Source organism: Eretmochelys imbricata, chromosome 11 (genome assembly GCF_965152235.1).
Source record: "Eretmochelys imbricata isolate rEreImb1 chromosome 11, rEreImb1.hap1, whole genome shotgun sequence".
NCBI lineage: Eukaryota > Metazoa > Chordata > Testudines > Cheloniidae > Eretmochelys > Eretmochelys imbricata.
The window spans coordinates 2,321,937-2,333,784 of NC_135582.1; the positions used below are offsets into that span (position 1 = coordinate 2,321,937).

The window sequence follows — 11,848 nt, forward strand, 5'->3', positions numbered from 1 at the left end:
CCTGTCTTGGAGCTTGATCCGCTGATGGGGATGGAAAGATTCCCACGAACTTAACAGGTGCTGGACCGTGCCCTTATTGTGAGCGCACGCAGTGACCAAGTCTGTGCCAGTGAAGATCAGAGGGCACTCATTTCCTAGGCACAGCAGACATGCTTAGGCTGCGAGCTCCTTGGGGCAAAGACCGTTAGCCTGCGAGCGCTCTGGGACAGGAACTGTCTTCTTGTTCTGGGGTTGTAGCGTGACAGGCTCCCGGGCCTGGCCTGTGGGCCCCTGGAAACTCCCCCAGTACAGATCACTCAGTAACAATACCCGCAGATACAGAGCAGGTTAATGAAAGTTTGCAAAGCACCTAGAAGACAGAAGGCCCCATAGGGGCATGGTAGATGCTTGGTAGGGTTGAAAAGGGCCCCGTCCCCCTACTTCACGCTGTGTTGTATTTACAGAGAACATTCAAAAGCAGCTGGCAAATATTATGCTCCAGAGCGGAGCCAGGCATCATCTCGAGCTTCCTCTCTATTATCTCCTCACTCTGTCTTTCACTTAGCTCACTGGGCCACCCCGTGTGGGGATGGGATATGGCCAGGTGATTAGCAGGCTCAGAATGCCCTGGCATTTCAGGCACAGCTGGGGTCCTGCACGCTAGCAGCTGCATCTGGGGAGGAGCGATCACGCTGGACAGTGGGAATACCGTGGGAATCAGGGTGTCCTAGTTCTTTTTATATTTTAATAGAAACCCAAGGCCTTGTTGAGGTAGCAAAACAAAGAGCGATCGGCTCCATGGGACTGTCACAAAGCAGCATCCTCACGGTTATCACGTCCTCCATGAGTCACTCCCAGTGATGGAGCTGCAAGCCCCTCCCCTTTGAGGGCACCCGCCCTCAGTCACAGTGAAATCGACTGCACGTTTTCAATGGCCCCCACTGGGTCTGCTTTATACAGCATGAAGTGGCCCTGCACCTGTGCGGCGCTGATCTGCTCGGAGACGTGCAGAGCCTGCTCTGCAAACTTTTCGCCGGCAGCCACGGGCTGGTCTGGGTAGAAGCGCTGGAACATGCGGGAAATCTGCCAGCGGGAGCAGGGTCCCACATACTGCTTCAGATCCACCCGGCCAGGGCGAACCAGTGCTGGGTCCAACCTGCGGGGGCAGAGGGACACGTAGAGGTGCTCAGTTCCCAGGGCCTGCACAGTCAGAGGAGTCAGCTCTCCTGGGTGCGAGGGACCAGTCACTGCTCTCTGACCTGCCCTTCAATGGTATCCCGAGGGAGGGGCAGGGGGAGACAGGTGGGCCCCCTTATCCTCAATACCTTCCACAAGAGCAAGGGGGATGTGCCGTAAACCACGGACACGTCTTTGTGTTTCCTCCAATGGGAACACCCCACTTAAGTACCACAGGCTGGGAGAGAGACCTCATGCCCCATGCACTGTTGTGACACAGAAAGTACGGGCGAGATCCTGCTGGGGGCTTCTAGCTTGGTGGGGTCTCTGTAAAGCAACTGAGAGAAACCTAGGGAAGAACCAGACAAAAGAGACCAGCAAACCCTCAGCATCCTGAAAAGATCAGGCTTCTCCTGGGGCAGCCAATCTCCTGGGCAGGTAGTCCACTCGGACACGCCCACCCACACACCTGTGACGGGCGTTCCGTTGTGAAAGGAGCTGCAGTGGAAACACGGAGGAGCAGGAGGAAGGGTCTCCGGGGGGCGAGGAGAGACACAGGAGGAAGGTCACAGAGACTGTGGAATGGCAGCGTTAGGAAAAGGGGTAGGTGGGGAGGGGAGCCCGGTTGTTTGGCTGATCAAACTAGACAAGACCAACCCCTGAAACGCACACTTCAGGGAATGGTCCTGCCCTGAGCAGTGAGGAACTTAGCTGGGAGCCGGTTGGTCCCATTTCATCCCCAGCACCCAAGCAAGGGGGGCCCCTCCCACACAGAAGGGGGCTCTGACCTGTCAGCGTGGTTGGTGGTCATGAAGACGATCCGGGCCTCCGTGGAGGCGACGCCGTCCAGCGCGTTGAGGAGGCCGCTGAAGGTCAGCCGTCCCATGCCCTGGTAGGCAGTTGGGTCTGGAGGGAAAGGGAGCACAGACGTCTCAGACCCAGGGTAGGTCTGGGGCACCCAAACTCTGCCCAGCAGACAGCAGCATTGGCAGCTTACCAGCCGTCAGGGAGCCGCCCCATCTGCCATCAGTCAACACAACAGGCCAAGACGGCTGGTCCCAGGCCAAGTAACCTGGCCACTCTGTGCCGCCGCACTATAAACCCACACGAGCCCGCTACGGGCATGTTTCCAGGGACACTCCCTGCCCGCAGCGCAGCCAGCGGCAGGTTGCCCACCCCATGCCACGCACAGGGCAGGGGAGCCAGCGGGGGGACCCCAGGGGGCTGAAGAGCAAAGGGGAATATGCAGCTGCCTCCTCCCTGGGGATCAGGGACTCCCCCGGCCCAGCAGAAGGCGCTCCTCCAGCCCCGCTCATTGGCAGCGAGCCGGGCTGGGACCTCAAGGGGAGAGGAGAGGCGTCTCCACAGGGTGCCCAGGTGCTGAAGACAAGGGCGAGGCCTGCGCCGATTTCCCCGGGGGTGGGTGCAGGCCCCCGGGATGGGGAAGGGCCGGCACTAACTCTCCGCAGCGAGGTCCCGGCTGACGAAGGCCGCGTCCACATCCTCCAGGAGGATGATGCTCTGTTGCGGTGCCACGCTGAGGAGGTGGTTGAGGCGGTCGTCGGAGAGGCTGTGGTCGCTCAGGCTCAGCAAGCAGATGCCGTACTCCAGCTCGCCGGCCAGGGCCGTGCTGGGGGGGGAACACATTGCAGGAGTAAAGCACCAAGCCGCGAGGGAGCCCCCAGGGGAAACCACTCCCTCCCCAGTCCTGTAGGGCAGGGGGCACCTATATCAGACCTCCCAGAGGGCAAGGATGGGCCAGGAGTTGGGTGCTGGCCTGGGATTCGAGACCCAGGTTCCATTCCCAACTGGGACGCGGCTCTCCCATATGACCTCCGGCAAGTCACCGTCTCTCTGCACCCCTGCCTCCCACATGCAAGCCCTGCCCTGCCCCCCGGGGGCTGGGAGGATAAATGCAGAAAGGACTGCGAGGTACTCGGTGAGGGGGGGCCCTAAGTTTCCCCTTTGGCAGAAACATCTGGAGCCTGACTCTCCCCCGCCTGGCCCCTCGTGCCACCGCTCATCCGCGGGCACAGCAAGCACGAGCGGGGGGCAAGTGCTGGTGCTTGGCTCTGGGAGTGGGTTGCCCGCCCTGCACAGGTGGACGGGACGACACAAGGTGCCAGGCGGGCGCCTCCAGACAGAGGTGTCAGGCCGAAGGGGGGATCCTGAATGACGAGCTGGTCAAGGGGGCCCGATTTAGTGTTACCCCCAAAGCGCCGCTCATCTTATGGGAGTGGCCTGTCTGACCTGTGTATTAGCGCGTGGGGGGCCAGGAGGGTTTTGGCGTGTGGAAATAACGCAATTAGGATTTCAGGGGCGGGTGAGCCGCACCAATAGTCCTGCTTCGGGCCTCCAGCAAGCTAAGCGGCATCTCTGGACATGGTTCTTTGGCTTTCTTCTCTGCAGCACATTTCTGCCTTGCTAACCCTCCCCTCCTCCTCCACAAAGAGCCAGTCTCCTTCGTCCTACAGAAGCACACACCGGCCCTCCCTCCATCTGGCCGAAGGGGACCTAGAACTCCAGGAGACGGGGAAAGCTGGCATTACCTAGCACACAGTACTCACATGAAGCTGCTTTTCCCACAGCCCGGGGGCCCGTAAAGCAAATATCCCCTCCTGTACGGGATTCCTAGGAAGAGAGGGACCCATCAGAAGCTGGCAGCGTGCCCCGCGCCCAGCCTGCCACAGAGCCCTAAAGGACAGAACCTAACTAACGATCACACCTGCGGCCCACGGCCCCGAGTCCCAGTGTCACCGAAAGCTGCACTGGGCCCCGAGCTGGACTCTTGCTGGCGTCGCTCTAACATGTCGTTCGTGGCCAGCCTGCTTTCCCACTGCAGCGCTGCTTGGCTCTGGTTCAGCCGGGCACTGGAGCTGAATCAAGCTGGACCGACAGTGGGGAAGCTAAAGGGCGGAGGGGTAACCTGCTTGCTTCCTACAGTGCCAGGGAGAGACAGAAGAGGCAGACACCAGGCACAGAACACGGCCTTCCATGCAGCAAGAGGCCCCTAGGGCTCTGAAGTCCCACAGCAGGGCTGCCTAACACACTGGGCCTGTATCACCAAGGCAACGCTCCAGTTTCCACCCGCGACGGTGAATCGGGCCCGCTGAGCGCAGGAAAGAGGTGCTGCCGATCAGGTGCAGAAACTCCCCCCTTTCAGGTTGTGGACGCTGCAGCAGGACCCTGGTGCCCCACAGGCAGCTGCAAGGATTGTACAGGACACCTTTTTCGTACACAGAAACCCAGGGTTCAGGGGTGGAATAATGGGGGATGAGTCAGGACTAAGGCGGATCGGTGGGGCTAGGCTGGCCTGGACTAGCTAAGGGGCTGCAGGTTTGGACCCAGGTGCACTGGGAGAGGTGTGGCAGGCTGGTGAGGTATGTGGGGAGGTAGGGATATCTGCACAGCACCTGCCTGCGTCATCCTGGCTCTAGGTTACATTATTTGCCCCTCCCTCTGACCCCAGAGGAAGGACAGAGCCATCAGCCCGGGAGGGAGCCTTGCCTCTCTCAGTGTACCACTTGGGGTTATCGATGAACTCCTTTACGTCCTGCACGATCTTCTCCGAGATCCCCTTCTCCAGCACCACAGAGGCAAGTGGCCGACGGCGGCGCGGGAACCCAAACGGCCGCCATTCGGCACCCATGGCCGTATACATGACTGTCTTCCCTTCCTGCTGCCTCAGAGCCAATTCCCTGGCTAGAGAGAGACAAAAAGAGGGGCTGGCAGTGAAAGGGAGTCTCCCAGAAGGCACCAGGCAACGGCCTGGCTTTTATATCTGCCAGGTTTCAAATCTGTTGCGGCAGGGTCCTGCCAAACAGCCATACCTTCCTGGAGGATGTTGAAGAAGATCTCCCGGTTGGTGCCCAGGGCTGTGAACGTCACTGACTCCCAGGGGGTTCCCGTGTGCAGGTCGATCATTTGCTTCTCTCGGTTCCGCTCGATGCGGATCCACTTCCTCCGATACCTGGGAGCAGGAGGAGAGAGAGAAGCTGAGCCAGGGGATGAGGCGAGATGCGGCTTAGGAGCATCTTCGCTTAAGCACTACAGCGGCCCAGCTGCGCTGACACAGCATTTTAAGTGTCCCCTGGGCTAACTGTTTTGCACTTTTACAATCCCACCCTGCAGCGTGAGTTCCACAGGTCGGTTCTACACCCCGTACGGAAACAGATCCGTTTCCGTTTCGGATGCGTGGCGTTTGAACTTCACCGAGTAGCCTTTCCATTTCGCACGGGTGAGCAAGAGCATTTGAGGGGCATTCTCGACTCCAGTCTCTGGACCGAATGAAGCCACTGACAGAGGTACTAGAGACGAGCTCAGCATGCTATTTTACGGCAGCCACATCTCCTCATACTTGTCTCCTTTCCAGACTAAGCAGTCCTGTGCGCTGATCCAAAGTCCACTGAAATCAACGGGACCCTTTCGCTGACTTCAATGGGCTTTGGATCAGGCCCCTAGGCTCTTCAAGAATTTCTCTTCACATGGAGCCCTCGGTTCCGGGAGGCAGCTGAGCAGTTCCCGGCCCATTCCTCCCCCACTCTGCCCCCCTTACCAGATGAAGTGGTTCCCTGGGCTGGGGATAAAGTCGAACTTAGTGCTGATGCGCCCGCTCTCGTGTTGCAGGTACGAGGTCTCCACGCTCAGGTGCTGAGTGTGCTTGGCGTAGTGCGAGATCCAACTCAGCAGCCACTGGTAGCTCTTGTCCTTGCTGGGCACCTCCAAGGTGATCATGTAGTGTCGGCGAAAAGCAACTGCCCCAAACTGGGCCCCCTTCCGGGCCAAAGCCAGAGCTGTGCCCACCCCTACCAGGCCAAAGCCAGCCCCGAAGTAGGGATTGTCCTTCAGCGCTAAGACAAAGTCAGAAAAGGGCATGGTGGGGCCGGGGGAGTCAGGCGGCTGCTTTCAGTGGCATCGTGTCTGCCAGCCAGAAACAAACCTGCTGATAAAACAAAAAGGGAAAAGGCTGAGCCATGGGGTGCCGATGCAAGAGCTCAGCACAAGGCGGTGACACAGATGTAGGGCTGAGATGTCAATCATACGACCCACAGGCTGGATCTGGCCCAGATTACATCTTTACGGGGCCCCGTCTGCATGGTACGTTCAGATTCGTCACCACCTGAGCTTTCCTTAAAATGCAAAGCTAATTTCTAGCCCTTATGGATGCAGAGAAAACCCTTCAAAACCTGAACCACGGGTAACAGGTCCAGCAACATCTGCCTGCAGCAACAGACCCTCGACATCGGGGAGATGTTACAGTCCTGAACGTATACCTCAGCCCATCAAGCACAATTAGACCCAGAATTCATCCCTCTTCCCCCTAGTGACTCACACCCTGACAGAGAGGATCCCGGCTTGCTTTGGACACAACTCTCAAACTGAAGCAGCACTGATGACCATATGGGAACCCAAGAACCACTGTCATCAGACCGGCTTCCTCCTGAGTGCCCCCTCGGGGCCTGAGGTGACACTGTAGCAGCCCTGCCTCAGTTTCCCCACCTGTGAGGTCTTTCTCCATTACATTACCAAAGCAAACTTTCTGCAAGTTCAGCAACACCACTCCCCGGGCTGGATTACTTAATGTAACAAAAAAGTTAAAATGAGTTCTCAGCCCCCGCTCAAGTCCACGTTCCTAGTCCTGGTGGGGGCCTCCCCACTTGGAGCCTTTTCTCTGAAAACTCGGGGTTTCCTGCTGAGGGTGAGTAGGATCCAGCACTCTCCAGTCCCTCTTTCCTGGAGCATTCCCCTCCCTAGCTTCCCACTACCCTTTACAGGGGGATCAGCTGCTCCCCTGCTCAGGTAGCCTGCTTAGTAACTATTACTGGGCCCTTAAAGAAGGCCGCCACCCTTGATATGCAGACGCAGGGCAGATTGCAGCCTTTAACATGGAGCAGCGGCCAGCAGGGAATGCAGCATCTTGACTCCTGGCCATCGTCCTCAACGGGTCGGGGCCCCGTAACTTTTTGTGCTGCAGAAAGAGAAGCAGCCCCTAGAGTGCTACAACCATCTGGGAGGATGCAGCCAGGACAAGGCTCTCGGGAGCGGGGGCGAGGAGTTCTTCGGGAAGGGTGGAGAGTGGTGGAACACCACAATAGACCACCAGGAGGAGTCTGGGGGTACAAGAGTGTAAAACCAATCTTGGCTATCTCAGGTGAAAAGTCAAACCTGGGGCTTTGGGCCCTAAGCTGTTGGAAAAGCCTGTTGCAATTACTGAGGATTTATTACTGCAGCTAGTCACCATGCATCTCCAGTTGCATCCCGAAGGCATGTCCCGTGCAGCTGGGGGCCTGGACATGACGGAGACAGAAGCAGCCTCCTGCGTCTGTGATGGCAGTGGAAGGTCCAAAGCCACAGAGCCGTCCTGTATCAAGCTGTGGAAATGCTTCCCTGGTAAGGCAGCATGGGCTAGTGGACAGAGGACTGGAGGGGGTTCTATTCTTGGCTTGATTTTGGGCCAGTCCCTTCCCTTCCATCTCCCCATCTGTAAACACGGGTAATGATACTGGCCTTGTCTGCAAAGGCACTGTGAGATCCACCGATGCAACTGCTCGATAAAAGCCAGGGATCGTTACTACCAGGGGCATCGAGGATGCAAAATTTGGGTGGCAGTTGGGTTTAACCCCGAAGTCCTGTCCCAACCTCTACCTCCTTGATGTTCTCTTGCTCTGTTACTGATGGAGCCTGTTGAGTAATTTGCCTTACACATTGTATAAAAGCTGCTGTATAAATAAGCTGATTGTATCACAGGAACCTGCTCTCTCCTTGGGCTGTACCTTCCCACCAATGACGATATCCAGCACTTTTCATATTGATGCTCTTTACATGCATCAGTGACTTAAGCCTCACGCGGCCCTGCGAGAGGGGGGGGCAGCATGATCGCCCCTTCTGCAGAGCTGGGGAAGCTGCGGCTCAGAGGGGAGTGGGAGACCGTGGCAGAGTCAGGAACAGAATCCAGGAGTTGTGGGTCTCCACCCCCCACTCCCTGCTCAACAGGCTGACTCCCTACACAGCTGGGGAGAGAACCCAGGAGTCCTGATTCCAGCCTGTAACCAGCAAACACATTGCCGCAGCTCTCAGCTGGTCAGGAGATGGGTGGCTTGGTGCGCCAGCTGCCTTACGCTGAGGGAGCCTGACCCAGCTGGAGAGAGACCCTGATCCCTCCACACATCCCCCATTCATAGAGTCCCCCGTAAAGGAGCCTGAACCCCCTGAGGTCCCCTTTCATGGGGTCTGCCCCCTCTTCCCCCCCCCCCACTGTAATAGGATCTAATTCCCCTGACTCCCTCCCCACTATAATGGGGTCTGACCCCCGCCACCCACTGTAAGGCAGCCTGAATCCCCCAGACCGGTTCTCCCAGCCCACAGAGTCTGACCCCCACTCACCCTATAATGGGTGTGACCACATGGGGCCGGCCCCCAGCAGCCCCCCTCTCTCTCCCCCCCCCCGCCACGGGGCCAGCCCCCCAGCAGCCCCCCTCTCTTCCCCCCCCACCACGGGGCCGGCCCCCAGCAGCCCCCCTCTCTTCCCCCCCCCGCCACGGGGCCGGCCCCCAGCAGCCCCCCCTCTCTCCCCCCCCCCAGCCACGGGGCCGGCCCCCAGCAGCCCCCCACTCTCCCCCCCCCCCCAGCCACGGGGCCGGCCCCCAGCAGCCCCCCACTCTCCCCCCCCCCAGCCACGGGGCCGGCCCCCAGCAGCCCCCCTCTCTCCCCCCCCCAGCCACGGGGCCGGCCCCCAGCAGCCCCCCTCTCTCCCCCCCCCAGCCACGGGGCCGGCCCCCAGCAGCCCCCCTCTCTCCCCCCCCCCAGCCACGGGGCCGGCCCCCAGCAGCCCCCCTCTCTCCCCCCCCCAGCCACGGGGCCGGCCCCCAGCAGCCCCCCTCTCTCCCCCCCCCAGCCACGGGGCCGGCCCCCAGCAGCCCCCCTCTCTCCCCCCCCCAGCCACGGGGCCGGCCCCCAGCAGCCCCCCTCTCTCCCCCCCCAGCCACGGGGCCGGCCCCCAGCAGCCCCCCTCTCTCCCCCCCCCCAGCCACGGGGCCGGCCCCCAGCAGCCCCCCTCTCTCCCCCCCCCAGCCACGGGGCCGGCCCCCAGCAGCCCCCCTCTCTCCCCCCCCCCAGCCACGGGGCCGGCCCCCAGCAGCCCCCCCTCTCTCCCCCCCCCAGTCACGGGGCCGGCCCCCAGCAGCCCCCCCTCTCTCCCCCCCCAGCCACGGGGCCGGCCCCCAGCAGCCCCCCTCTCTCCCCCCACCAGCCACGGGGCCGGCCCCCAGCAGCCCCCCTCTCTCCCCCCCCCAGCCACGGGGCCGGCCCCCAGCAGCCCCCCTCTCTTCCCCCCCGCCACGGGGCCGGCCCCCAGCAGCCCCCCTCTCTCCCCCCCCCAGCCACGGGGCCGGCCCCCAGCGGCCCCCAGCAGCCCCCCTCTCTCCCCCCCCCAGCCACGGGGCCGGCCCCCAGCGGCCCCCCTCTCTCCCCCCCCCCAGCCACGGGGCCGGCCCCCAGCAGCCCCCCTCTCTCCCCCCCCAGCCACGGGGCCGGCCCCCAGCAGCCCCCCTCTCTCCCCCCCCCAGCCACGGGGCCGGCCCCCAGCAGCCCCCCTCTCTCCCCCCCCCAGCCACGGGGCCGGCCCCCAGCAGCCCCCCTCTCTCCCCCCCAGCCACGTGGCCGGCCCCCAGCAGCCCCCCCTCTTCCCCCCCAGCCACGTGGCCGGCCCCCAGCAGCCCCCCCTCTTCCCCCCCAGCCACGTGCCGGCCCCCAGCAGCCCCCCCTCTTCCCCCCAGCCACGGGGCCGGCCCCCAGCACCCCCCCTCTCTCCCCCCCCCCGCGACGGGGCCGGCCCCCAGCAGCCCCCCTCTCTCTCCCCCCCCCGCCACGGGGCCGGCCCCCAGCAGCCCCCCTCTCTTCCCCCCCCGCCACGGGGCCGGCCCCCAGCAGCTCCCCCGCCCCGCTAGCAGCCCCCATTCCTTTCCCTTCCCCCCGCAGCTCCCTCTGCCCCGGGCGGGGCCGTGACCATCTCCCGACCCCTCTCCCCCGCCCTTACCGCCACGCAGCGCCGCTCTGTCCCTCCTGCCTCCCTCACTCTACGGTTCCGGTCCGCCGAGGGACCCCGCTCTCCACCCCGCGTCTCTATGGTTCCTGCTCCGGCCCGGCTCCCCCTCCCCGGCCGCAGGCACCATAGAGTGCGGAGCCGCGGGAGAGAGCGGCCGGACGGGGCCGCGGCACAAAGGGGGCCGCTCCCGGCCGGAGGCACCATAGAGATGGGCCGCTCCGGGGGCAGCGCGAGCCGAGCCCCTCAGGTGAGGGGCGCCGCAGCCCCGCGAGCGGGGGCTCCCCAGTGAGGAGGGGACCGGAGGGGGACCACAGAGGGGGGGTGGGAGGGTTCCTGAGGGAGGAGGAGATCCCCACAAAGGGGGATCCCACGGGAGGGGGGATTGAGGGGTTCCCCAGAGGGGGGATGGGAGGGTTCCTGGGAGGCGGGGTTTCCCGGGGGAGGAGGGGGGATGGGAGGGTTCGGGGGGGTTCCCCAGAGTGTGGGAAGGGGAGGGAGGATTCTCTGTGCGGGGGATGGGAGGGTTCCTGGGGGGAGGAGGGGTTTCCCGGGGGAGGAGGGGCTCCCCGGGGGAGGAGGGGGGATGGGAGGCTCCCCTGGGGGAGGGGGAGGAGGGGCTCCCCAGGGGAGGAGGCAGGATGGGGGGGTTCCCCAGGGGAGGGGTTCCCTAGAGTGTGGGAAGGGGAAGGAGTGTTCTCTGTGCGGGGGATGGGAGGGTTCCTGGGGGGAGGGGGAGGAGGGGCTCCCCGGGGGAGGAGGGGGGGATGGGAGGCTCCCCTGGGGGAGGGGGAGGAGGGGCTTCCCGGAGGAGGAGGGGGCACAGGAGGGTTCCCGGGAGGAGGGGCTCCCCAGGGGAGGAGGCAGGATGGGGGGGTTCCCCAGGGGAGGGGTTCCCTAGAGTGTGGGAAGGGGAGGGAGGGTTCCTGGGGGGAGGAGGGGTTTCCCCGGGGGAGGAGGGGCTCCCCGGAGGAGGAGGGGGGATGGGAGGCTCCCTGGGGGGAGGGGGGGGAGGGGCTCCCCGGAGGAGGAGGGGGCACAGGAGGGTTCCCGGGAGGAGGGGCTCCCCAGGGGAGGAGGCAGGATGGGGGGGTTCCCCAGGGGAGGGGTTCCCTAGAGTGTGGGAAGGGGAGGGAGGGTTCTCTGTGCGGTGGATGGGAGGGTTCCAGGATCAGCCCAGAGGGAGCCTCAGTTACACACCCGCAGTCGCAAGGGGAAGGGGATGTTCACAGTGTGGCAGGTGAGTGGGAGGGATCCCAAGAGGGAGGGTCAGGAGGAGTTTAAGCACCTTCCCCCGCAAGGCGGGGGCAGAGGCAGGTGGGTTTATGGGGCTCCGAAATGGGCTGGGGAATGGAGCCCTGCCAGGGGAGGGGCGAGCATAGGAGATGGGGCCCAAGACCCAGGTGAGTAGTGCTGTGGGGCCGATTCCCTCAAATATCTGTGGCAAGAGCCCAGTTGTGTGAAATTCAAACTCATGAAGTGCTTTAAACCGGGGAATTTCTGTCTCCCAGAGCACCCTGGAAACTGCTACTAAGACTTGCCTTTCCCTGGTATCTGGCATCTTCTGGGTTCTCGAGGTGCTTTCCACATATGTACGTGCCGGTGTATAATCAGCCTTGCAAAATCCCCCACGTGCCCTTTGCCATGAAGATA

The 11,848-nt window shown here is 63.0% G+C and overlaps 2 protein-coding genes across 6 annotated transcripts in view; one reads left to right on the forward strand and one right to left on the reverse strand.

Annotated features, from left to right (window-relative positions):
* Positions 1 to 704: 704 nt before the first annotated feature.
* BCS1L (BCS1 ubiquinol-cytochrome c reductase complex chaperone) lies at positions 705 to 10,293 on the reverse strand. Of its 3 annotated transcripts, none has more exons than XM_077829436.1 (8): positions 10,190 to 10,293; positions 5,711 to 6,097; positions 4,986 to 5,125; positions 4,663 to 4,857; positions 3,723 to 3,786; positions 2,616 to 2,785; positions 1,944 to 2,061; positions 705 to 1,135 (listed from the first exon to the last, which is right to left on the reverse strand). In XM_077829436.1, the coding sequence occupies exons 2-8, from the start codon at positions 6,028 to 6,030 to the stop codon at positions 883 to 885; spliced, it is 1,260 nt and encodes a 419-aa protein (XP_077685562.1). In that variant the 5' UTR covers positions 6,031 to 6,097; positions 10,190 to 10,293; the 3' UTR covers positions 705 to 882. The 3 variants fall into 3 exon arrangements, with proteins under 3 accessions (XP_077685562.1, XP_077685563.1, XP_077685564.1); XM_077829437.1 differs by having other exon boundaries at positions 5,711 to 6,094; positions 10,190 to 10,258; XM_077829438.1 differs by lacking the exon at positions 10,190 to 10,293 and adding an exon at positions 7,394 to 8,312.
* Positions 10,294 to 10,298: 5 nt separating this feature from the next.
* ZNF142 (zinc finger protein 142) overlaps positions 10,299 to 11,848 on the forward strand; it is a 29,039-nt gene continuing 27,489 nt past the window's right edge. For all 3 annotated transcript variants that reach the window (XM_077829434.1, XM_077829432.1, XM_077829433.1), the window contains exon 1: positions 10,299 to 10,445. The gene's annotated coding sequence lies outside the window, so the exon portion shown is untranslated. The remainder of the gene's footprint in view (positions 10,446 to 11,848) is intronic.

Excerpts from the sequence above, each read along its gene's own strand:
- BCS1L (XM_077829436.1), bottom strand. The coding sequence starts at position 6,030 with ATGCCCTTTTCTGACTTTGTCTTAGCGCTGAAGGACAATCCCTACTTC. Across the intron at positions 5,126-5,710 it reads CCAGGGAACCACTTCATCTG|GTATCGGAGGAAGTGGATCC; the intron begins GTAAGGGGGGCA and ends TCCTGCTCCCAG. Across the intron at positions 2,062-2,615 it reads CCGGGACCTCGCTGCGGAGA|ACCCAACTGCCTACCAGGGC; the intron begins GTTAGTGCCGGC and ends CTTTCCCTCCAG.